Below are 25576 nucleotides of genomic sequence, written 5' to 3'. Positions count from 1 at the left end.
ATAATTCAAATGAACGAGTGTGAACTTTTTCCCCTTCTTCACTATGTTTTATGCAAATGAACAGCTTGACAGTTTAAAGAAGCTTTTGCATCTTGGAAAGTCATAAACAAAAACTCGTTCTGTATCAGTGCAATGTAAATATATTTTCATTCCTCCTATGTTTTCGTTCTCTTCTTGTATAACGAAGATGGAGTTTATAAATGTCTGACGAAAAACTGCTTTCATTTTCTGCTGCCTGAAATACATAAAAATGGGATTATCTGATTGCCATTTTTCATATGCTGGCACCAGAAATCTAACAGCAGAATACTATTTCTGTTTCTCGCCTATGTACATATGACCTATTCCTATTCTATGTTGTTTTTTTCCTAGCTCACTTCATATCCCTTCAATTTTTTTATTCACTTGCCAGTTTTAAAAGATTGCTGCCCTAAAATATCCCTCCTAGACACAGCCTGGCATTCTCCTGATTACTTTTCAAATCTTCTATAGAAAATACTTAAATAAGACGGTAAAATTTGAATAACTAAAAATAAAGCCATTATTCTTACCATTTGAAGTAAACATAAACCGCTTATCTGACAGTGACCCACTGTAAGAAAGGAAAAAGGTAATTCAGCCTTTCAGGATGCAGTTACAGGAATGCCGAGGTACAGTTTCAGGATCACTGTTTATCTAGCAAAATATTTCTGACCAGCTAATGACTTACTTTGTTGGCTGCCTACCAACCCAGTAAGAACACTTTAGTGCATCTCCCAGCGTGACTGAATTCAGATCATTTTTCTCATGGTTTGGAGCATTTGTTATGTTTTAAAGTGACTCCCCATCCCATCAGCCTGTTACTCTTGCTGTATACTTTTGCTTTTCTCCTCTGCACAGGCCCTGTACTGCTGTGGGTAAGCTTTCCCCTTCTGCTCCTCAGACCAGCAATATAAGAGCATTCAAAAGAGCCAGGATTGGGGAAGCTTAAGAGGGCCTGGAGCTACCGGGCCCGGGTCTCTTCTCACTTGCATTAAATTGGAACAACTTCACTGAAGCCAATGACTCTCTATTAGTCTAAGTCAACTTCTATTTTGAAGAAAACCCAGCATCAAGCACTGTGAAAGAGTTACACGTGATGGTGACTAAACCATGCCAACTCATTCCTAGTTGAGATACAGGTGTATTACAGCCAGACTGAATGAAAACTACTCCTTGTTTTAACCCATATGGGAACCAGTTCTGTTAGAACCATGACCAACAGCTCCTATCAGGAATGGTTTATTTTGCTCCATTAACAGAACCACATCTATGGCTCCCCTTTTCTTCCTCCTCCTGACATGGACTGCTTTGTTTCAGGAGAAAAGCCATTTCCTAGGTCACTCCATACAACCTTGCACAATGCAGGACAAGATAAAATCACAACGGTAAGGGAAAGCTGAGCTTTCCTTGGCCTCCCAACAAGCAGCTTTCTGATTTCCAGTGAAATAAATGCCCCTGAGGTTTCATTCTAGAAGTGATGACTGTCTGTCTGCCTAATAAAAATAAAAGCCCAGGTTTAAACATGAAATTTGTTTGAATTTCAGGAAAATCTGACCCCTTCAATGTCACTTTGATTATCTGCACACATCACTTGCCCCTTTTGAAAAGCCATGGCCAGCATGACTGAGCAGGAAAACAATTTCTGCACTTAAGCGTCAAGACAGCTCCTTTTCAAGCTGCTCTTTGTTGTTGGCCAGGAAAATTTCCCCCAAGGTACTGTCTGCAGGCTAACAGTTGTGGGCATGGCTGTATGTTTTGAGAGCACTGCAAATGGGGAATAGGAAAGTGGTCCCATGTCAAGGTCAATAAAAACACTATCTCTTTTTGTCACTGAGGGAAAACTAATGACTACAGGCAAACGAAGCCCTTCAGAGATGATGGAGAGCACTGGGAGGGAGCTGATTTATTTGGGCATGTATGCGGTAGAGTAGCTAGAAGGAAAAACTCAAGCCCTCCCTCCCACATCTACCTCCCCAGGCAATCCTCAGAGGCAATCAGATGTGCTCTGCTCACTCCAAACCAGTTTGACATTACAGCCAAAACAAATTTTGCTTTCTTAGTGAATGCAAAGCTATCCATTTCAAGCAAAAAGAAAATAAATACGTATGGGAATCAGTAAAACCTACCCAAAACAGAAATCACAGCCCTCCTCAAATACTTATTTATTAGATAAAGCTTTGTAATAAAAAAGTTACCCAGATCCCTTTCACATAGAGGGCTGCAGAGGCGGTTAGTGTTCCTAAAGTCTATAAAGCCAAGAAACCAAGCTGAAATATATCTGCTATAATTCTGCAAGTCACTGAAGAGGACAAACTAATTCAGTAAGTGGTAATTCATCAATTTTCTAATGTGACAGGTGACATTTGTCACACAAATTTCACTTTGTCCTTTAAGGGATGTTTTCGCCCCATGTTCCTCATTTTCCTGACAACATTCAGGATCCTGCTTCACCCACAGTATCAGCTGTAAGACTGCACTGGAGCCCTGTGTCAGCAGCTCTGCACAAAAAGAATGCTGCTTCCCATAGTAAATTTCTGTCAGTGTAATTTTGTTCCAAGTGGTCTCAAGGAAGCTTTTTATAAGCAGTGCAGGTTAACCCCGAATCTCATCTTTCAGTTTATGAGCATGTGGTCTCTTGCATTTTCAAAGACACATGATTTCACGTGAACACACTACAGTTGCAGGCCAGGTCACATCACAAAGTTAACCCCTCATATATTTGTACTGGGGTATCAAAACTGCTCAATAAATCCATCCATTTGATCTTCATTATGGTATTTGTGGGTGCAGGTCCACACATGGATCATAAGAGCTGTAAACCTCACAGATGCTGGAGCGGAACAAGGGCACTGAAAAAATGGAGTCAGGGAGGTCAAGGTCAGCTCTTGTGGGTTGGTGAGGGAGCGAGCTGTAACCCCACCATCACATTACAACACAGATACTTAACAGCTCGATGCACTCCAGCAGCAGCCGTTGATTAGGTCAGTTTCAGCTCAAGTCACTAAATAATTTAAATCTTTAATACTGAAACCCACTATAAATGAGATTTTTAAAACTTGAGTAAGCTTTTATTTAAGGGCATCTAAAAAGCTCTTAAATCACTGCTGTTCAAGCACCAATTTTTCTGCACTGGCACTGGCTGCTCAGCAGGAATTTCTTGCAGCGTGTAGGTACCCCAAGGACAGGGAAGCCTTGCAGCTTCGGAAATACCTCTTATAAAAGCCTTTTTAAAGCATGAAATGCATTGGTTCATTTTCTTAGTAAACAGGCCCACTGTTTCTAGGAACAGTTTTTCATGGTTTAAAATAAAAGGATTCCCCTGCAGCCTCCAATTTCCCTCTCCTGGGATAATGAGCTCACACCAGCAGTTCATCAGCTCCCAGGGTTGTCCCAGCTCCCAAGAGCAGCAAAAGCATCCCGGAAGCACTGTGTTCATACTCCCATTTGTCTCAAAATCCATGCCATCTAGTTTGCAGGCATCCAACCTAGTGTGAACCTGTTTACCTAGGGCTCCCTGTGTAATCTGTAGAAAGTGTCCTTGGGGCAACTGAGTCCCCTTGAAGTGTGCATCATGGTGGAGGAGCACCTGGTATGCAGGAGAGCTGAGGAGGCTGCCCTCCTCCTTAAGGTGCTGTCTCAGGGGCCTCATGTTAAATGGGCTAAACCCAAGCCCTGGAGGCTGGCTTCAGCCTGGAAGCACATGTTTCAACTCTGCTTCAAGGAAATGGGAGTTTTCCCACTTGATGTAACAGAGAAAAGTTTGCATCTCCGTGGGTACTCCTATTATCCACGTGAAATGTATAGGATATCTTGTGAATAGCAACATTAAAAGGACACTTGGCAGTAAGGTGATGGGTTAATTATACAGTGTTTGCATAATTGTACAGCACGTGTACATTTGCTGCCTTATACACTTAATTCATTGCCCACTAGCTCTTGTACTGTGAAAAAAATACAAATGGGAATCTCAGCTGCCTTTCATTATAACATTTTATACACTACTGTCCAAGTTACTCCTGGGGTTCTCAAGGATCACGAACATATCATTCTATGTAAATAGTTCTGTAACATCTTTAGATAAGGCACAAAACATTTAATTTAGGGTTTCACTACGCTGGCATGTGTCGTGGAAAGAATCTGTATTATTTGTTTTATGGAGGGACTTGGTGCCTGAGCTGAGCTCTCAGTGCTGCTCTGCCTGAGACAAGTTTATATTAATTTTCTTTGGCAATCAGCTTTCAAGAAAAATAGGGAATATTTAGGCTTCACAGGCCTTCAGCTAGTGGTCTACATCCTACCCAGCTTTTATACTCCAGTGCTGTTATATATAAAGCATTTCTATGTGTGCTGAAGTTTAAACACAGCAACAAACCCGATGAATATTCGGTTGGGTATTTTTCATGAATGAATCCATGATTGTAAAATTGTCAGGAGTGTGTGGAGAAATCATGGGCAAAGCAGGAAAAGGTAGAAAAAAGACACATTCCCTTGGCTGTTACAGGCTATGGGACTGAGATTTCCCTTCCTACAAAAAAAAAAAAAAAAAAAAAAGACCACCTCATGTAAAATCCAGATAACATTTGAAACTAAAAAATATAGACCAACAGGAGTGACAGAGGCAGTTGCTGGAAGGGCTTACTGTGCTGGATAGAGATTAGAGGATTTGTTTCTACTTCAACAACAGCGCAATTAGAAGTCAGAAGATAAGTGGTAACTGTAACACCCTTGCTATAAATATTCTAAGAGAGTAAAACCCTGAACATGACAAAAGCAAAATGTTTAAGAAGTTGTTTGTTAAATCCCCTATGGCTCAACTGCACTTTTCATTTATTCACTCTTCCTAGCTTTTTTTAAACTTTAGCATGAATTTATCATGATTTATTAGCACATCGATTAAAGGTGTTTGTTGCAGAACATCGTACTTTCATGTATCTGCTAACAAAGTAATTTGCAAGTACGTTTTGGAAGGAACAGAAGGAAGAAAGAAGAAAATACCACACTACATGGTATAGAGCCACTGAAAACTTGGAACATTTGCCTATATGATATTTCCCATGATATCTAATGCCAACACTATTTTAATAAATCCATAGGAACAAAGCCCAAAAGCCCCTACACCTACACCTAACAGCTTCTCCTCCTAAAAAAGGCATCCCCATCTGCTTTTGCTGGTGTGAGCATAGATCTGTGCCCCTGGGGCTGCTCCTGGAGCCAGGCCCCCAGTTTGCTGGTACTCACTCATGTGAGGGGATGCCGTTGGCGAAGACACCTTCATAGTGGCTGATGCCCTTCTGCTGGGTGACGCTGATCTGCCCGCCCAGCTCGTCTGCGATAACGCCTGCATGTATCGCCGACTTGCACAGCAGCGAGGTCTGAAAGGCAGAAGCCAGCAGAAACCAAAGCTCAGAGGATCAGTCTGACAACCGGCTAGTCCTTTCACTTCCAAGCCACTAGAACACAGGTGTTAGAGCTCATAAAATCTGGCAAAGGCTCAAGAGGTGTAAGAGGCGGGGAGGGATGAACAACAGTAATCTTTGGGAAAATGTTTCCAAAAGTCACCTTTTCCCCACCTCTCCCCCCTAAATAAAAAAGCAAATAATCTACTTCTGAGAAGGTGCTGTGAGATTTTCATCCAATAAGTATTGTGTCACTCCTTAGGAAAACAAAGTCAAAGGCAAGGCAACTCTTCTTTGCAAAGAGAAAATGGTAATTACTTGATGGACCTGCCTGAAGGCAGACCTATCTATTATTGCACCTTAGGATCTGAGTCATGACATACATTAGGAGATTTGGCTATGTGCTGAGTAGCTGCAGCTCGGTTTTAAGTATAGCCCATTTGCCAGCATCTCATGTGGGTAATGCTGAAAAATACAGGCAAGACAACTTGTGTGGAATCAGGTGGCAATAACGTACCCCTGGGCTTGGGCAGAGGAGAGAAAGACCGGCGGAAAGCGCAAAGGAGACACTCCCAGGGGCTGCTGGCAGAGACTAGTCTCATTCACACAGACCCACTTTGGGCTATGCTACTGGACAAGCTACAGGGCAAGCTGTCCCGTTTCCCCCCCCAGGGAGGGGTGGGAGAGGGGGAATACAAAGGCAGCAGGTCTCCAGAATCCTGCAGGTTCTTCCCATCAGAAAAGCTGAATCCCTCTCAGCAACGGAGGGAAAATTTCATTCAAAAATTCCTCAGTGCAGATAAGATCTACATGAGGTCATGCCATGTGCTGCTTTTCTTTCTAATCACCCCAAGAAAGGGCAAGCATAACTCCAGATAATGAGAATGTAAAGTGGCATTTCTTTGTTTCTTCAGCTCTGCCACTTTCCAGGCTGGAGTGGAGTGCTTGAATAACTGGATGAACAGGTTAAACGTGAACACTGACTTTTTGGAGACTCAGCAGCTGGTACATCTGTGATAGGGTGGGATTTTACTTCAGTAGTATGATTAAACTTGCTGCATTGTGAGAGACAAAAAGATTTCACAGCCGTGACAGGAGGAGAGTCCAGGGTGAGGGGCACAGAGAAGGCAAAGCACTGTTTTATGCAAACTGTGAGTAAATGCAATCACTCAGGCAACTTCTTTGCTTTAAAGAACTAGCAGTTAGAACAACCCCAGAGGTTGGTAGTTATCAGTGGGAGGTGATTGGGCAGTGTATTTTATTTTCCTACTAGGGAAATGCACATAGACTGCAAACAAGTAAAAGTTGAAGTCGTAGGAATATTTAGCACATCCATAAGCACTACCTCGAGAGGCATAAACCTTATGCGGCGCTTTTCCAGAAAGCCAGAAACCACAAGTCAGTAGGTGTGTTTGACAATCAATGGACTTTGCTCTCACACAATTGATTGGTTTGTTTGAAATGTGTCCCTGTGTGCTTATATACTGATAACATACTCATATACTGATAATAAAAGGTATATTTAACACAGCTGGGAGGAAATGCTGACAAAAGTCAAGTGACAAATGTTGAAACCCAGTTGTGTTATGCTTCTCTGTTGTGTCTTTATAAATTTTCCCTCATTATCCTGTGCACTTACATCTCTGTATCCTTCTTCGATATTCCCAGAAATGTCACCTGCTATGTCTCTGCAGCCAGCAGGACAGTATCTGCTGTAGGGAGAGAAGAGAAGCTTGCTTAAAACATGAACTGTAGTGATGATACACAAAAATGAGCTTGTACAGAAGAAATGCTCTCAAACCAATAAATATTTTAGCAGTAAGTTCTGGCTGGCGATCTGAGTCTAGGAGGTTTAAATAAATGCGCCCTTGCATTGATGAGTGAAGTGCATGCAAAGAACCAGAAAAGCAGTTTTGCAAGGGCATTTCTGTTTAATTCTCTTGTTCTAGAAATGCTACCATGCGAGTTTTCAGCACAGCCCAGATAAGAAACCTACATGCACATCCAGGGAGCAGCCAGAAGAGCACAATTTATTACCATTTCAAATCCTATCACAAAGTTCAGGGAACCAAGAAATTATAGCTTGTCCTCAGATAATCTTGTATCAGCTAGGACATGATCTGCTCTCAGGAGAAGCACTGGAATTTAAGGCTACTTTGAATTTCAAAGTAGAAACTCTTTTTACATGTACCATGTATATGTATGTCCTAACGAGAACTGCTGAGAGCTCTGTAACTCCATTCCCTCATTTTTCTGCGCTGCAGACTTCCAGTCTGCACTACTGCTTCTCACAACCAGGCCTTTGAGCATCAGAACTCAAAAAAAATTCACTTCTCCAGAAATCCAAGACTGTACTTGCTTTATATGACATTTTCTGACAGTTGGACCAGATGACAGATGGAGCAAAGCAAGCCAGAACACAAAAAGCAGCAAACACTCTTTACCTGTATTCAGTCTGTGTGTAGTGGTTAGCTCTTTCCAAACATGTGATTAGATCTGTGAAAAGTTTATAAATGTCAATCCCCATTGTAGGATGTAGAAATACTGACAAATATTTGGCTAAACATGAAATTACACTTAAAGGTATCTCTGTATAATACTTAAAACAATTTTTTTTAAATAGGAAGCAATAGCTACAGTTTCCCTTCAGTCTTTCCATCTCCCTCTTCTACTCTTCTTATGCTTTACACCTTCAACAAAGTCACGCATACCCCAGAGTATTAACCGTAGGAATCAAATCTTAATCTCTCCTATCCCTTCATCCTGTCACTGTGTGGTAGATACTGGCACTCAGAATACAGTGGAGCTTCAAGGAAAAGGTACTAATTTTCTCTTGCACTGGGCCTGTATTGCAAATTGTGTAGGTAAGATTTCAGCAGCTATTCCATCCGGTTAATGTTACAACTGCTTCTTGCACACACGCTATCAGAAATATCATGGTACATGCTAATCTGGAAATTTTAAGGATGAAACATTTGGGCTGAAGTCTGTGTGTGTAGAGAAGATAATTAAATACAGGGGACCGTGCCACTAATCCTTTACTACTGCTGGATTTCACTTTACCTGGATGATCACTACTGGCATAGGACAACAGAAAGCCTCGTCCTGACACATGGGATCCACTCTCAAAGTGAATAGTCGCTTCATTGCTGTCCAGAATAATTTCTTTGGGGACAGGCATCACATTACCACAATATGGCCCTACAGACAGAACACAAAAGAATTCAAAAGTTTAGATGACATCATATTACGCTGGAATATTCTCATGATTAGCAAAGAGTTTCATAACACACGCATTCTCCTTCAGTACCAATCCAGCTGTTGACAAAAACGTTTCGGCTTCAGCCCTTTTAGGGGTATGAGCTCCAAAGTTACCCTGAAAAGGAGTGGCCAGAATCCAGCTGTCTCTCCATGGTAGCAATTCCAGCATCCATGTCTCTCATCACATAAGCCTTAAGAGAATGATTAATGCCCTTCAGCCTCTTAAGTACAGAGCGCTTACAACCAGCAGTAAATCATTAAAGAAAAGAACAGAATGTTCGAAAACAAATAAGGGATCTATACAGGGTCCCCTAGATAAACTCTCCAGACACATACAGCTCATGCTGGTGTAGCACAGCAGCCATTCAGGAAAAACTAAGATCACAAACAGGGTACCTGACCCTCAAGAACCTCTGTGCCACAGGCTGTGAACTGTACCACAAGGCAGTATCACTTTACTCAGAAAATTTCTTGATTTATTTTCCCTTTATAAACATCATCAGACCACTGAAGTCTACAGTTCAAGTCTAGAGATCTAAACAAAAAAGAGAGGGAGAGGAAGAAGATGAAGGGAATAGGACAGGGAGACAAGAGGCTTCTGCTCATACTGAATGAGATAAGGGTTTTATAGCTACTGACTGCAGTATCTTGGAACAGTCTTTGGGACACTCCTTTCTTGTGACAGCAGGCATGCCTGGGACTCTTTAATAATTGCATTTGCTTCTTCAGAAGTCAGTTCCCGCTGGGAGCTTTCTTTTCAGATTGCCACAGTCTTTTCTCTTGCCTTCTATCACCACACCTGGGCGCAAACACTTATCCCTGGCTGCACTCAAGGCACAGATGACACAGAAAATCCAAAGCAGTTGGGGTACACTTCTTTTGAATTCACAAGGATGCTTACAATATAAACTGCTAAGAAAAAGCTTTTGTGAAATGGTAAACAGTTGGTTTTTGTTTTTTTTTCCCCAAGAGAAAAAAACAAACAAGTCCCTGTAGAAGCCCTCAGCCCATCTGTTCTGTTGAGGTGAATGACAGCCTTTGCGTCCTAAAGCAAGTCCTTGGGATGAAAAGCGATCACTTTGATTTTTCCTAGACAACCTCATTTTATTGGTGGTGGATACAACTTGGAACTGACTTCTGAGGTACAAGAAATGACAGTCACAGCACGACACAAATTTGATGAGTCCTTCCTAACAGGCTCCTAAGAGCATCTTCATTTTGCTTGATTCTCTTGAGGGGATCTTTCCCAAATACTTCATTTGCCTTATATCAACCGTAAGATCAGCCCAACTGGAGCCAATGACAGCCAGTTGTCAGCAGAACTGAGCAAACCAAAGAAGGAACTCTGTCTTTTGGCTTATAAAAATCATACAGCAAAGCAAAGCAGGCAGAGAAACAAGCAATGAGTGTGACATTTCCCTGGAGTACTCATGTGTTAAAAATGACTCACGACTTAGTCAGAGAAAACAAAGTCTATAAAAAGGGTTAAATGAATTGCTTAGGAAATGAACTTATCAAAAAGACAGCATCTGACACTGTGTCATACCAGACAACTGCACGAGTGATTTATTCGAGGTGGTCTTTTGTGTCAGATTGCAGTGGGAGAAGAAAAGTGCTAACTTATTTTTTTCTTATCAAGAGAAAGAAAGGGGGAGAAGACAAGAAGGTATTGCATTTCTTCAGAATAAAACATCTGAGAAAGCCTTAGTCCTTTTCTTCTTTCAAGGATTGTCTCTAGGTATTTTCTCACAAGTACTCTTTGGCTTTCTCCCTCACAGCAATTGGCAGTGACCTATCTATTCTGTAGGTATAATTTAGACGGCTGATTCACTCAATCACACACTGGTTGGATTAGGGCTATGTGTCTCCTCCAGTAGCAAGTCTGCTTACATTCCAGATAATTATACAAACAAATCACACATATAAACAAACCCAATCAAATACAAAAACATAAAATAAGACATATAAAATTGTATAATCCAAATGAAAGTCAAAATTCAGAAAAAATCAGCAAGCAATGCCTAAAGACATGTTTCTACTGTTAAGTAATAAATCTAAGAAGGGTTACCAGGTTATGGTTATCATCTGCCAAGAACAGTTCCAGTGTACTGAGAGATTCCCATCAGTAGCTCAAAACTAAGGGGCCTAGGACTAATACACTTCCATACAGCAGTCCTCCACCTCCTTTAATGTTGTAAAGCCAGATAAAGGATAGTCTCCCAGGCTCTCTGCATTTCAGCTTGTGGTTGCTTCAATTAGATGCATTTCCTATATGCACAGTAGATTTGTTCTCCATTGACTTACCTACTACCTTGAATACCTATATTGTGAGATTTTATAGGCATTAGAAGATTAAAACCAATCATCATTGGTACACACTAAAATTCACCTAACAACTGTATATACTAGTCTGTATTTTCCGCTTGCACTTGAGGCGATAAAAACACTACTTTATTGCTTACTTTTACTTATACGTGCCTCCATCTTCTTTGTGCATTCCATCTAGGATTTATTGATTTCCCTAGGTTGTCTATATGAATCCTGTAGAACCAAGTGGAATGGAGGGATGATGGAGAAAGCCTTGTTTTATATCTGGTATGAAAATGTGAAACTTGTTTATAGGGCCCTGTTAACTTTTACTGCAGCATTTGGACTTAACTCTGGATAAACATTTAATCCCTAACCTGGGACTAAGCCAAAAGTTTTTTAAGCTCCCTTTTGAGAATTGCCAGATCATGTTATCAGTTTTTCATCTTCTAATGTTAGTTGCAAGGTGGGTTGTTTTGCATATTCAGCTTGAAAAACAAGTTGTGAATGCTGATCTCTCTCCTTGTTTCCTGTTGAAGTGACTCGGCTGGAGCTCTGCTAGGGTAAGTAGGCAAGATTATTTGGTTTGTTTACTAAGAACAAAGACACGAGTTTGATTTAATAAACAGATATATTGCATGTCATGAAACTGAGTAGGTGTTTTTCATATTTCAGTATTACTACATCTACACGCCAGGGTCTTTTCTTCTTTCCATGTCTCAATAACTAGTTGACCCAACTGTGGCTCCATCTCTTTGCTCTAGATTCCTTATTTCCTATTTATTTATTTCATTCTGCAGGATTGCTATTAGGGACCTAAGGATTTCGAATGTATCTAATTTAATATTCTCTATAATTAAAGTAACATTGAATGCCTTTCATCCAGAACTTCTGATCTTTTGGTATGGTTTAGGTGGCTTAAATTAAATACTTTATTTTGGAATCGCTGTCTCCAAGCAGTATTAACATCCTGCAAGATACACAGTAAATTGCCTCACAGATATCCTTTGGCTGGCTCCTCTGGAGACTTAAGAGACTATTTTACGTGTTGTTTATTTTTTAAACATTAGCAATAGTCTACTGCTTTTGTCTTTTTCATAATAGTGTTGGTTTGCAAATCTGATGATCTTTACAGTATTGTCTGGTTTTATGAGGTCTAGTTTACTTCTACTGTCAACCAGGCTCTGTCATATTTCCTGAGATTGCTTTGTTGAACTACGTTCCTCTATTTTTTCTACTTCCCTTGAGAAGTGCTGTGCCTAGAAGACTCTCTTCTCTCACACCAGCTGGCATGCCTACATGCTGTTGGTTTCTGTAGTTCTTAATCCTTTCTACCTCTTCTGTACGACTTTTGCTTCCTTTTAAAAGCAATTATTTTCCGCTTTAGCTGTTGCATGTCTGGTTCACTATGCCCATTCTGCTTTCAGATTCCTCAACACCACTTGAAATCTGCAGTTTGACATTTCCAGAGATCTTTGAGAAACTTGGTTTAGATATCAAGTTATTATGTCTTCTGTTCAACAGAGAATCTTCTCCAATTTTTCTGCCTTTACTTTCAGGGTAAGCCATGGCTGGTGAGCAATGTGTAGCAATGATCCCACAGATTGGCCTCTCCAGGATTACCCTTTCCTAATGCTTTTTTTGGGGGGGTAAATGTTTTAAATTTTGATCCTTATATTTAGCAGGGTTTTTTTTTTGTTCAGCTAAAGCAATTTGGAAGTACCTCAGTAGCTGGGGAAGGTCAGGGGACATGATGAACTTGGATTATGCTTGCTCCACTTCAGAGTGCAAGTCTTTCACAAAGAGCTCACAAAATCTGCAATGATCCGTTGTATGAAAACATCTGCATTCTTGAAATTCATCTCCATCCCACATTCACATAAATGTTTCATTTTCATAAGCAGTAACTCTTTTTCTCCCCAGAGAGGAGAAATATACACATATGCTCCAACCCAACATGCACAAGGGATAACCAGCATCTACCTGCAAGGATGTGCCAGAAGACGAAAAGTGCTGCTCTATGTCCTTTTTTGCAGGACATAAGGTGATGTTTAATACTCAGTAGATATGAGTTGACAGAGTGGTCAGGGTGAGGCAGCCTGGTTATTCAGTGTATAACTGTGCAACACAGTCTGACCTCAGGCTGAGGGATAAGTATTTCTCATTTTAGGAAAAACAAATATAACATTCAATAAGAGTTTCCAAAGGGTTACCAAAGACTGTGAAAAAGGAAAGAAAAAGGCATCCAAGAAAAGACAGGCTGGAGATGTAATTACAATTTAAAAAAAAGAGAGTCTAGGCCATCTGCACAGGCTGTAGGTCTGTCTGCTTGACCTCAGGTGAGATCCTCCACTACTAACATGGCTGTGGTTTTAGCCAAACCCAAAGCAGCACAGTTAGGAATCATGAGTAAAGAACTGCAGCTGTTCAACAAAAACCACAGAAAAATACACAATACACTTTATGCAGCTAAGAGGGAAAAAAGAATGCATTTGATAAAACAAATGCAGACATCTTTTGTTGCATAAATCTTTGCAAAGCTGAAACCTCAGGATACTGCCACCACTCAGGCGAAACCCAACTGTTAGAAGAGTTTTGACTTGGGAAACCACTCAACTTGATCCTCAGTGAGGACATGTCTGGGCATTTCCCTGGATTTCCTGAAATACCAGAAACAATACTGTAATAGCAAGTTTCCTTTGAGGGCGAAAAAGAAATCTGGACACACCCTTTATTCAAGCAAGACATTTATAACAACACATAATAAGGGAAGACTGGTTTGATGAATCCCCTCAAGTCATAATGACAGGTAGGAGGCATCCGAAAGCACTTGGTTCTCCCGCACACACACGTGTGCACACACACACATTCTCTCTGTAGCCATCACACATCAGTAAGTGCTCAATAACACCCTTAGCTATAGCAACCCTTAGCAACTGGGTGCGGGGAGGAGAGAGCATTTTCAGCAATTTGTCTATTTCACGCTAGTTACCAGCTGTAAATTATGCAAGAACAAGTTAACTGCACAACTCTCCAAATTATTACTAGTCACTCAGCAGATCTGACATCCACCCCAGAGGAACACATCAACCTCCTACTGACTGCAAGTGAATGGAGAAGTAAGTAGGCACTTATCTCTTCCTTTAATCCCTCTTCAGTCAAGACTGATGATCATCTCACAAAATTAAGGGAAAAAATACTAAGCCATTAGTTGGGGAAACCGGAGGGGGGGTGGGAATCAAGGAAAAAAAAAGGTCAAAAGATGTACAGAAATCTGATAAAAACATGAAAAGAAGCTGACTAAAAGCAGTTCCTGTCAAACTTTTACAACATTTATATTACACCTCACAAGTAGTGCAAGTTTTGTTCTTGAGAACTACAGGGCCAACATGGTTAATCTTGTTTTCACATATCCCTTTAACTAATTAAAAAATCAGAAGCTCTTATTCAGAGCTCAGTTATTTTTAATATGCTCAGATAATGCAATTAACTTGAGAAGAAACGCATTTCAGTAAAGGTTGCACCTTGTCTACAGCATGAGATCATGCTTCATATTAAATTTACATTCTAGACTACTTTAGTGGGATAAACAATCCTGTATTTTCATCGAGTGCAAAGCTATACCTTTGAAATAGAACATGATCATCTATTTATTTCTCTTAGAGACACCATGTGCCAAGCTGTGCTAATATTTAAAGGATTGTCAGACAAAGGTGACTCAGTTTCACCAAAACTGATGCTAGACTACCTTTGCTGACTTGTGATTAATATTTTCACATCTGTTTGGATACAGTTTGAAAGAAAAGGCTTGCTACAGTTTCATTTCTTCAGTGAACACTAAGGAAAACAGTCTGCAGAGTAATAACACAGAGATAAAGTGTTCAGCCACTTTAAGTCTCCAGTTTCAGAGCTTCATAAAGATTAGCTAATGACCATCTTTTGATTACAATGTTCGAGAAATCTAAATGCAATGGCTGCCTTCACGGGTCCATCAAAGCTGAGAACTATCAAAGGTGAGAACTGTAGCGTCACATTTGTGTCCCAGTTGAGTAGGGAGGCTTCAGTAGATCTGCATACAGAGCAATGCTACATGCTTTGCTAGGATGGAATTATGTTTGTAATACTCAGCCTACAAAATTTGATGAATGCCCTGAATTTTAATAAAACTTTCATGCAAGTGGTCTAATCTGTAATCACTGACCTACAAAAGTGAAGAAATCAATGTTATGGTTAACATAAATCAATTAATCCGTTCATTTGTATACAACAGCTTTCCCTTACTTCATGGAACATAATACACCAACCACAAATTGAGTTACTCATGCTGTACTGCATGAATCCCAGTAGAAGGTTATAATGATAAATGAATCAAAGTTAAATGTAAAGACAACATGTGAAACATGAGAAATCTGAAAGGAAAACAATATTTTGTCATCTGAAAACTTGTTTACACTAATATTATATTTACACGCATAATCTAGTGTTTTGCTTCTGACCAATCTTCTAATCTTCAGATACACTCCTCAGCAGATATTTGTAAGTGTACTGACATTCACCCTGTTGTCTTCTATAGAAGTGAAGAGATTGGCATGGTATTTAAAACATATTTCCCTTTGGACCCCTATTGTCTTATAATTGCAGACGTGTTAAATAAAGAGCAAAGGCTGGTTGGCTAATTTGAAACAAGAGTAACATTCACACTGCCAGCTTTCATACTTAGCTTTTTTTAGGTTTCCTTTTTAAATCCAGGTCAAATGCAGAAAACATGCAAAGATGCAAGGTTTTAATTGCTCATATATTTTCAAGGCCTGCAAAATCTTTTCAACTCTCCACCATCCTATGAAAGAATTTTAATGGCAAAGGTGAGTATATTCCTGCCCAAAGGGAAGAGGTTGACCTGCTTGTACATGGAAAGGTTTTGAAGGGGAGATCTGGGCTCAGAAGCAGCTATATAAAAGGACACTAAACAGTCTGAATAAACTTAGCAGTGCTTACTTACGCATCTTCTTTCCCTTACATAAATGCATAGTAAAACCCAGAGCTATAGCAAAACTGTTGAAACAACTGAAATTCATATATGAGATCAGAGTTTCTCTGTGTCTTTTAAAACATAAGTGATATCGCACTATTTCCACGTTGTCTTGGATGGGTTTACCTGAAGAGATTCTGGAGGTATTCTAGTGGGAAAGTCTACAGTGAGCTGCAGACCACAAAAACCATTGCAGATGGTATGTCTGCCTAAGCCATAAAACTTGTTTAATCAGATATGAGCAAAATCTGCTAATTGTGCAGTTCGTTACTGAGAATGCAAATTATAATCCGCATGCATCAGACATTGCCAATCAGGTCTGAAAATGGGTGTGGGAATACTTTAAAGAAATTCATTACATGGATTTGATTGCATAATACACAGGTATTCTGTGCTTTCAGGCTGAGTAACTACAGGACTGAACTATGTGAAGATGTCTTCAGGCTGATGTGTAAGGAGCCAGAATTTCAATCAACATGTAAGCTTAATTTTTCACTTCAGAAAACAATATATTTATTTATCCTTGTTTAGCCTTTGATCAGAAATGTCAAGATAGCATCAATAAAAACTGTTCAAAGACATGATAATGCAATACTAAACTATTTCTTACTGCCAAGTACTGACAGACTACTTTAGGTGAACACAACTCACTACTTACAGTTCTGAAATGAATCATAGAATGAATGGTTTGTGTTGGAAGGGACCTTAAAGATCATCCAGTTCCAACTCCCCTGCCATGGGCAGGGACACCTTTCATTAGACCAGGCTGCTCAAAACCCCATCCAGCCTGGCCTTGAACACTGCCAAGGATGGGGCATCTACCACCTCTCTGGGCAACCTGTGCCAGTGTCTCACCAACCTCACAGTAAAGAATGAAGTAAACAACACCAAAAAAAAATCACAGCACACACTAACAGAGATGCTCCTTATTCCTCAAATCAAGCTCTGTGCAAGGCTTAGATATCAACATGTCACTGCCCACTCTTAGTGAAGCTCTTTCAAAATGTAATACCTCCCCCGTGAGAACAATAATTACCTTTACCTTGGTTTGGGAGCAAGGTTTTAATACCTCACTTGATCTTATCTTACAGGATGAGTAATAGGACTATCATGCTCATGAATGAAAGGTAATCATTCCTCCATACTACTAAGACATCTTATGAGTCCTCATCTTAGGGAAACCACTCACTTTTCTGAGCTAAGCAATGAGTTGGGTGAGCTGGAAAACCTGCAGAGGCTCTGTGTAGTTCATCTCTTCACTGTCTTTTCCCATTGAATCCATTCTGTTTTATAAGTCACATACAGCACATTCAGCCTCAGCTGGCTGAAGGGCTATCACTCATTCCCAGAAGGCAAAATTTTATGAGCTGTGGATTCATGAGTTTATTCCTGCCTGTGGAACTCCTTGCAGCCCTGAATTTTAATTGGACTTCTGAAAAAGGGCACACTGACTTGAAAATCGGTTTGACTCTTCCAGAAAGAGCAGATCAAAAGTTTCAGCAACAACTGTCTGGGAAAACCGCTTTGAGGAAGGCCCCGGGTTCTCCCTGGGTAAGATCCTGTTGTCATTATGATTGTTTTAAGTGTACAGCTATAGCAGATTACTGACTTACCTTCCTGTGCAAATCTCTTACAGGACTGCAGACCAGCTGTGGGCATTTAATATCTGCAAGTATTAAAGCCTGTACATCAGCAAAGGTTATCAGTAACTAATAGCTAGCAATAATAAAGGTTATCTCCCCTCTGAGCCGTGAACTAGGAAATAGAGACATGCAGGATCATGGACTCCAGCTTCTCATCTTGTCTTTGCCTAGTTCATGAGCTACCTCTTCTCCTACCCAAGAAGGGAACAGGGCTGATACAGATCCATGTATTTACTGCACCAAAGCTGTGATAGTACAGCTCTGCAGGCCTGAGAGCAGAGCTCTCAGGTGGATATGCCACAGCTGGGCACAAGCCCCTCTGGCATCTCAGCAGTGCAGCATGGCAGCACCCCCAGCCTCTGCAGAACAACATCAGGTGTGAGGGGCAATGATCTCCCATACTGAGAACACACTTGAATATGAAAAGGAGGAGGAAAGGACAAAGGCTGACAGTTCTTGCATTTTGCTGAGCTAGCTTTTAATCACACATCTAACAGTTCATGTATCGACCGCTATCTTATCTTTTACATACCATGCAATGTTGAAGAGCTCTGGATGGTAAGGTAGCTGGATTCACATTTCTGTGATTCAATATCCAGGTCTCCAATTTTTAAGATCAGGCGTTTTCCTGGAGGCACTTGGATTTTCTTTTCACAAAGAGTGTAGTTTGGGTACGTCCCAGGATAGTTCTTGGATGCCAGGGTCCCGCTGTCTTGATACATCACCATGTGCCCACATCCATCCCCTGCAGCAGGGTATGAAACAAGGAAGAGAAACAAAACTTATTCCTCAATAAAAAAATGTGTAAGAAAATACTGGTCACATAATGGTGTCTCATGTGTGCTTCCACTAAAATAAACACGGTCATATTTCTCTTGTAAAGCAGTAGAAAGGAGGGTTGGAAACATTCATAAACTAAGATGCATTTGACAGTCCCATATAAACACAGTCTCTCTGGCTTTCTGTTTTACAGCCAAACGCTACTGAAACACTGATGATGCGCTTCCACATGTAATAGATAGGATTCTGCCTTAAACAGATTTATCCCAATTCTCATTCCGCATTTTATTTCCATAGAAAGAGCCATCAGAGAGAGGGTAACTGAATCATACATGAAAACACAAACACGACTTAACTACGTACTATCACAGACCTGACTCATCTTGCTTTCCTGTTATATTTCTTGTGCCACTGGCGCAACAGAAAAAGTGCAGGGGACAAAGCAAAGACACAAGAGGAGCTTCAAATGTGGGATGTGTATCGTTAATAGCGCATAGGTTACTCCATGGTAGTATACCTGGAGATGTAAGTGCTGCTGCCTCCTTCCTCAAGAGGTGAGGAGAGGTGCCTGCAAAGTGTGTTTTGGGAGCACTGCGTAGGAGTCTTCCCTTGCTGGAGAGGCACCTGAGGAGCAGCTGCAGCAGAACGTATGACAACAGGAAAAGGTGTATGGAAATACGTGGGGGGATGTGGGGACTGACACAGAAAACAGGAAGCATTCAAGGAGGCAAAGGAAGCAGGTATCAGGTAAGAGACCTTGACTACTAAAGGAAGCAATTTTTATTGAACTATTTAAAAGTGTGCTAGTAACTTATAATGTATATATTAAAAATTGAATTATTTCATTTTGCTGTATCTTCCAAATAATGGAAACTATTATAACAGTGGAACTAGTGCCATGTGCATGCACATATAACCAGCAATCCTGTTTTCACTCAGTTAGGGCACAGGCACTCTTTACATAGGAGTCTTGTCTACTGTTATCCCTTATCAGCGCAAAACTGAACCTGGTCCTGGAAGTGTTAATAAAATTAAGAATCCTGCAGAGCTGGGAATTCACAATGTTCACTTTAACTACCCAAAATTTTACTTTGGGGGGTATTTTGGTTAAACTGTTTTAGTTGGTGCATTTTAATTACTATCTGAATTTCCTTTCACAATCACTATGAAACAAAATTAAGGTTTGATAAGATTATTTAAAAATGAACAACTAGAAATGAAGTGTTGATAAAGAAATGTGCCACACTGGTGGTTGGGGGGAAAGCGGCATGCTGTGCAAAGATAAGCTCCAAGCTATCAAACTCTGACTTGCTACTAGATAATTACACTGCCATTTCATCCAACTCAAACGCTTTTTCACAAACAACAGCATTTTTTTGAAGCTTAAGCATTATTACTAGCTTTGTTGCCTGCTATTTAATTTTGTTGCAGGTTCATGCTTGGAATAGAGGTGAACAGGAGACATAGATCCAAAATCATATCACCATAAACCATATTAAATACATTTTTTCAGATCTCCTTGTTCACATGCTTTAAAAAACATCTGTTGTTCAAGCCTTTTATCCAATGTATTGATTTCAGAATGCATAGGAAAAATACTCAAGATGAAAAGCAAACTGGCCTCCTAAGCAAATCATCTTTTAATAGAAACTTTCTGCAGCAGGAGTAAGAATATAAGGAGCAATACAGTATATGAGCTATCAACCTTCTGAATCCAGGAGGGGTCACAGAGGCCCAGGCAGTATAAAACCACATTGCTTCCAGCATGACACAGGACAACCCTGCTGCCTGTGTAGCCATCTACCATGCAGTGAAAAAAACATGCTCATGACCTTTAATTTAAACTGCATGTTTCTAACTGTAAGTATTTACTTTAGCTGGGCTGATGAAAATAAAGTAACTGGAGCTTAGTTTGCAATTTATCCTTATTGGAAAAGGAAAGGTAAAACAAAGGGAAAAGTTACACAACCACAACCAAATGTCATGGGGATGAACTCTTTAAAATGAAAAGTTTAGTGTTCACAGTCTTCATCTTGCTGGGCTGTGCTCTGGCCTCTGTCACCTCAGTACAAACCCAAGCATCCTTTGTGGTTCAAAACACTCCTCAAAAAAAGACATCGCTATCATGGAAGGACCCTGACAACTGTTCAGGTCACAGAGCATTATACTTCTGCAGAAAGTAAACTGGCAAAACTGTGACCCAGAGACCCCAGCCTGCCATCCTCCTCTCTCAAGTTTACATGAGGTCATGTTCCCGGGGAAACTCCTTTTCTAAAACCCTGCCCTTGCCTCAGTGTTGGAACCTATTAACACAAGAACATCTTTTGAGAGAAGAAAGCACAAATCCTATTTTTCGACTTTTCACTAGTGGAATGTGGTCATTCAAACACTCCAGATGATGACAGGGAAGCACAGCATCATCCTACACCTGCAACATCCCTTGCTGCCTCTTGTCCTGTCTGCCTGACTGCCTCAAAGGAAATGGTCGTGACAAAAGACTGTTCACCACAAGAACTGAAAAAATGTCCAAAAAGTGAGACAATGTGAAATTTGCTGGAAAGTGCACCCTAGGGAAGGAGTCTGAAGGTGTAGAGGAAAGACAGAATAAAACACATGATCTGATAATTCATTCAAAGAAAGGTTTCATAGAGTCATAGAATGATTTGGGTTGGAAAGGACCTTTAAAGATCATCCAGCTCCAACCCCCCTGCCACGGGCAGGGACACCTCACACTAGACCAGGTTGCTCAAAACCCCATCCAGCCTGGCCTTGAACACTGCCAGGGATAGGGCAGACAGCTTCTCTGAGCAACCTGTGCCAGTGCCTCATCAACCTCACATTAAAAAATTAATTATTTGAATGATTAAAGATTTAATGACTAAATCAACAAAAAAAGTTACAAATTTAACCCCACTGTATAACCAAGAGCTCAGACATGGAGGCCAAATGTAAGGAATTAAAAATGCATCTCTGTTCACATCTTCAAATGAAAAATGTGAACAGTATGACCATTAGTTTTGCTCTTATCATTATTTTCCACATGAAATTTTGATTTTCAGTACAAATGTACTGCCCAAACCTCAAATGCATTGAGTTTAAACCACAATGGATTGTCCTTATGAAAACCATGGTTTAAATACCTATGTCACACTCTTTTCTACAGGCACTGCTCTTCTGGCTGGAAATACCTGTATTCACCAGTCGTTTTGACACAAGATTCCTTGCTAACACTACATTTTCACTTAACGTTACTTCTCAGAACTGCTTTTATCACCCCATTTGGCAAGAAGCTGGCAGCCTTTACTCAGACATCCAGGTTTCATCACTTCTCACTGGACCAGAGCAAAGCAAAATATTTGAGCACAAGGTATTCAGCAGCCAGAAAGTCTAAACATGCTTAGGTTTAATAAAACCTCTCCTCAGCACCAGGAGTTACTAAAAGCACATCAGACATGCTTTGTAAAATGGATTCCCATGGGCATTTGAATCAAGATCGCAGTTTCTGGACTGTGGGCTCCTGCCTTTTGGCTTATGCGCAGGTTGCACCAAAGATCACACAGCGCTGGAATTAAGGCTGTTTACCACAGATAAAAATAGTCTCCTATGGCAGACAATGGAAATAACTCCCCAAGAAAAGAGAACCATGACCGACGCTTCCTGCCGTTGCAGCAGGCACACTGCTTGCACCTTGCCCGTACTCACACAGTGCATGCATGCAAAACCAAACCTGGGACCTGCCTAGAAGACACCAGTGCATGTCCCTATGGAGAGAGCAGGAGGAGGTAACAGGTGGCTGGCAGGTAGTACCGTTTCCCATCCTCAGACACATGCACTGTGGATACATGAAGGACAAGGTGAAGGAGTACCTCTGAGCAGCTACATCTGAGCTGGGTCTGGCCATAGCTGCTGGCTCATGGGCAGAAGGGATCTAACCTGCCCATCAAGGATGTAGGTGGTGAAATTGATGCCCCAAAACAAGCTCAACCCCACACTATGAGCTGCCCTGCACATTGCCCCTGACAGATACTGTAGCTTCAGGAAAACAGTGGTGGTCCCAGAAGCAGCAGTGATAGACCTGGCTCCTTCAGGTACCCCTCCTGCCACCCAAAATCACCTGGCTATGCTGTCTCCTCCCATTGTTTCCCAAGCCCAGTGCACAATCCGAGCCCTGGCCTCTCACTCCACTGCTCCCTAGGCCTTTCCACCTCCTTCTCACACGCACAAATGGGTAAGTGCAGTGCCTTTATCCAAGCACTCAGCACATTGCTCCCAAGTTAGGGAACAGGCTACAGATTTTCCCATAGCTGCTATAAAAAGTTTCCATGGGCTGCACCTTTCACCAAACGTATTTATGCCGCCAACTACAAAATGGTTACACAGCATGGTATCAAAGTGCACTTTCAGAAGCAGTGCTACAGTATCCTGGCAGCAAACAGCTGCCTTTTTCATCCTTCTGGTTTACCCTCACGAAGCAATTAATAACTGACTTGGACTCACTCCAGTGCTAAATACGTGTTACGCCTAGGCGCGCTCACACACACAGCCAGCAGCTCCCTGCCCTCTTCTACCCTGTTGGGCACCCACCATTCCTCTCTCAGCCTCTTTGCCTACAGACTCCTGCTGCCCCTTGGCTGCCGATCTCTTCCCACCAGGACAAAGACACTCAAAGCAACCTTATTTCCCTCTCTTGTCTCCTCTCCCAGTCTGACATCCCTTTGCATGCCCACCTTCATGCTGGTTCTCCAGACAAGGTGTGCTCCCCTTACCCTGCATGGAGGCTAGGGAGCAGAGCCTGCAGGGGGCTACTGGCCTATCCTTCCTTCCCACTTCTCCTTCTCTTGAGAGGAGAGAGCAGAAAACTAAGTTTGCATACCTAAATTTCAGGTTCAGACAGAAATCAGTGTTTTCTGGAGAGTCACAGCTGCAAATAGATACAGCCAAAGTGAACAGAATGCCACTGAGTAAAGGGTAGGGCTTTGCGAGCTCTGATGAGAAGCCCCATGAGGAGAAATGAGATTAGTCTTGTCTTCCACATTGCTCTCCCTGAAGTAGTAACTCCAGCTTATTAAAAGATACAGTACTAACTGAGTCAGGAAGGAATTCTGGGCCTGTGTTTGAAAGAAGATTTGAGTTATGCATAAGAAAAGTTAAGTATCTAAGAAAGAAATCAACCCTTTCCCGTCATACCTGTGCCCTCCCTGCTCATGTAGGATAGGAGAAAAGACCAGGGGAAAAAAACCAAGATATTTTGCCAGATGCCATCCAAATTGGCTTGTGTGGTCTGACAACATCAGGTTTTCATACAGCTACTCTAATGTCCATCACTAACAGAATCATGCACGCTGCAAGCACAAATAGGTTTGTACCTTCACCGTTTTCTGAGGTGATGGAGTAAAATCCAGAGTTAAGTGTTTCATCTCTAATCTCTCCACTGCCAAACCTGGGTCAAGAGCATCAGCTCTTTACTGTGCCATTATAATGTAAGAGAGAGACCACCATACAACCATGACCTAAACCTGTCACTTCTCCAGAGAACAGTTCATGAAGATGTCAGAGCTCTGTGCTTCTCCTGGCATTGGGCTCAAGCAGGTAACAAAACCAAAGGGCAACATCACAGGCCCGAGGCATCACTGAGCAGGTGAGTACTCCCAGTCATTCTCTTGAGTGGCACTGGGGCCCAGACCTGCAGGTGTCATGAGGGACAGCAGGGGTGGAGGTGGCCACGCATCTGGAGATTTCAGAAGCCACCGGTTTCAGGGCAGATGCCATTTACACCAGCTGAGCAGCCAGATTTATATACATCTGCTGAAGTAAATAAATCCACAGCAGCCCTTTTTTTTCTTTCCCTCCCCCAGCACTCCAGCCATACATTGGTCACGATGTTCTGTGAATACAGCAGAAACTATCTTCAAATACTGAAAGAAACCACTGAAAATGAAGGCAAGTCTATCACCATCTGAAAAAAACTGACCGCAGCCTTTCATGGCTTTTAAATTAGTATTAGTATTTTCTCCAGGGAGGAAGTTTCCCACTTTGCAGGAAAAATAAACAGTGTGCAAAGTTTTTCTTTGAATTACATTTTCATTTGCTTGACTCCATTAGGTTCCCAGGAAACATTCTAATCCCTGTTCTGCAGCAGTTCCTCAGGACACTCATGTTGCTGCCCAAGCTAATCAAGCAGTGGCTGGGAGGAGGGCCGAGAGCAGGAAAGGAAGGTAAAGCAGCAGAAGAAACAAAGGAACATTGTGGAGTGCTGATTTCATTGCTCAAATTATTTACTGACCAACTTCAAAGGGGTGCAAAAGGAGAAGGAGGTCAAACAAACCACAGTGTGTTTTTCTCTCCTCTTCACAGACATTATTTACTGCAATGTCCCTCTGAAATTAGGAAAGAGAAGGCAGCAAATGATCTTCAATTGGTCCCGCAGTGGCGCCACAGACCACAGATTCCCACCCCCCTGCCGGTTAGGCTGTAGCTGGGTGCCTGCTTTTCTCAGGGTGTCCCCTGCAGCCAACCTCAAGTGATGCCTCACTTCAAACATGCAAGAAGTTATTTTGGTAACCACTTTGATCACCATCATCAAGTACAGAAAAAAGCCCCTGACAACCATTCGAAGTGTCTTATCTAGCAGAGCAGCTTACATCCAAACTCGGGGGTTTTAAAGTTGAAGAGGTTTTTTTTAGCAATTGCAGGCACATGACCTACATGGCAGTGACTTTGCAGGATTGCCACAACCAACCTGGGCAGCCTGTCCTACCCCAGAAGCCTCTCACCTTTGCAGAAGTTTGCAAAGACAAAAGCCTGGTAAGATCTGAGATTTCATTTATTTAGCTGCTAAAATGTCAAAAAAAAAGCCGGAAACGACACACTGAAACTCTTACAGTTTCACTGTATCAGTAAAGACTCAATTAATTTTGCTGCTTAATCAAATAACTTTCTGAAAAACAACCATATCAGCTGTATATACATCTCAGGGACTTGTGTCAGGATGCAACCTAACACTATCTGGCTACATTTATGCATGAGACCTCAGTGACAAGACAATTCAGATTCCCGTAGAAATCACAGTTGCCAAAAGAAGAGAACTGGCAGCTACAGCCTGGTAGTCCCTTTTTCATGAATTATTTATGAGAACACAG

At 41.4% G+C, this 25576-nt stretch overlaps 1 protein-coding gene across 1 annotated transcript in view; it reads right to left on the bottom strand.

Moving 5' to 3' along the window:
- Nucleotides 1–25576, bottom strand: part of DCBLD1 (discoidin, CUB and LCCL domain containing 1) — a 48496-nt gene that overhangs the window by 14132 nt on the left and 8788 nt on the right. The window contains exons 2-7 of the mRNA XM_057413213.1: nucleotides 18190–18402; nucleotides 8481–8618; nucleotides 7862–7913; nucleotides 7057–7129; nucleotides 5260–5393; nucleotides 552–592 (exon numbers count right to left, since the gene is read on the bottom strand). Coding sequence (XP_057269196.1) covers nucleotides 552–592; nucleotides 5260–5393; nucleotides 7057–7129; nucleotides 7862–7913; nucleotides 8481–8618; nucleotides 18190–18402 — 651 coding nt within the window. The remainder of the gene's footprint in view (nucleotides 1–551; nucleotides 593–5259; nucleotides 5394–7056; nucleotides 7130–7861; nucleotides 7914–8480; nucleotides 8619–18189; nucleotides 18403–25576) is intronic.

This window comes from Pezoporus wallicus, unplaced genomic scaffold (assembly GCF_028554395.1).
Source record: "Pezoporus wallicus isolate ANWC-B61680 ecotype Strahan unplaced genomic scaffold, APGP_CSIRO_Pwel_v1 contig_7505, whole genome shotgun sequence".
NCBI lineage: Eukaryota > Metazoa > Chordata > Aves > Psittaciformes > Psittacidae > Pezoporus > Pezoporus wallicus.
The sequence above is the reverse complement of the archived record's forward strand: the minus strand, read 5'-3'. Positions and strand labels throughout refer to the sequence as shown.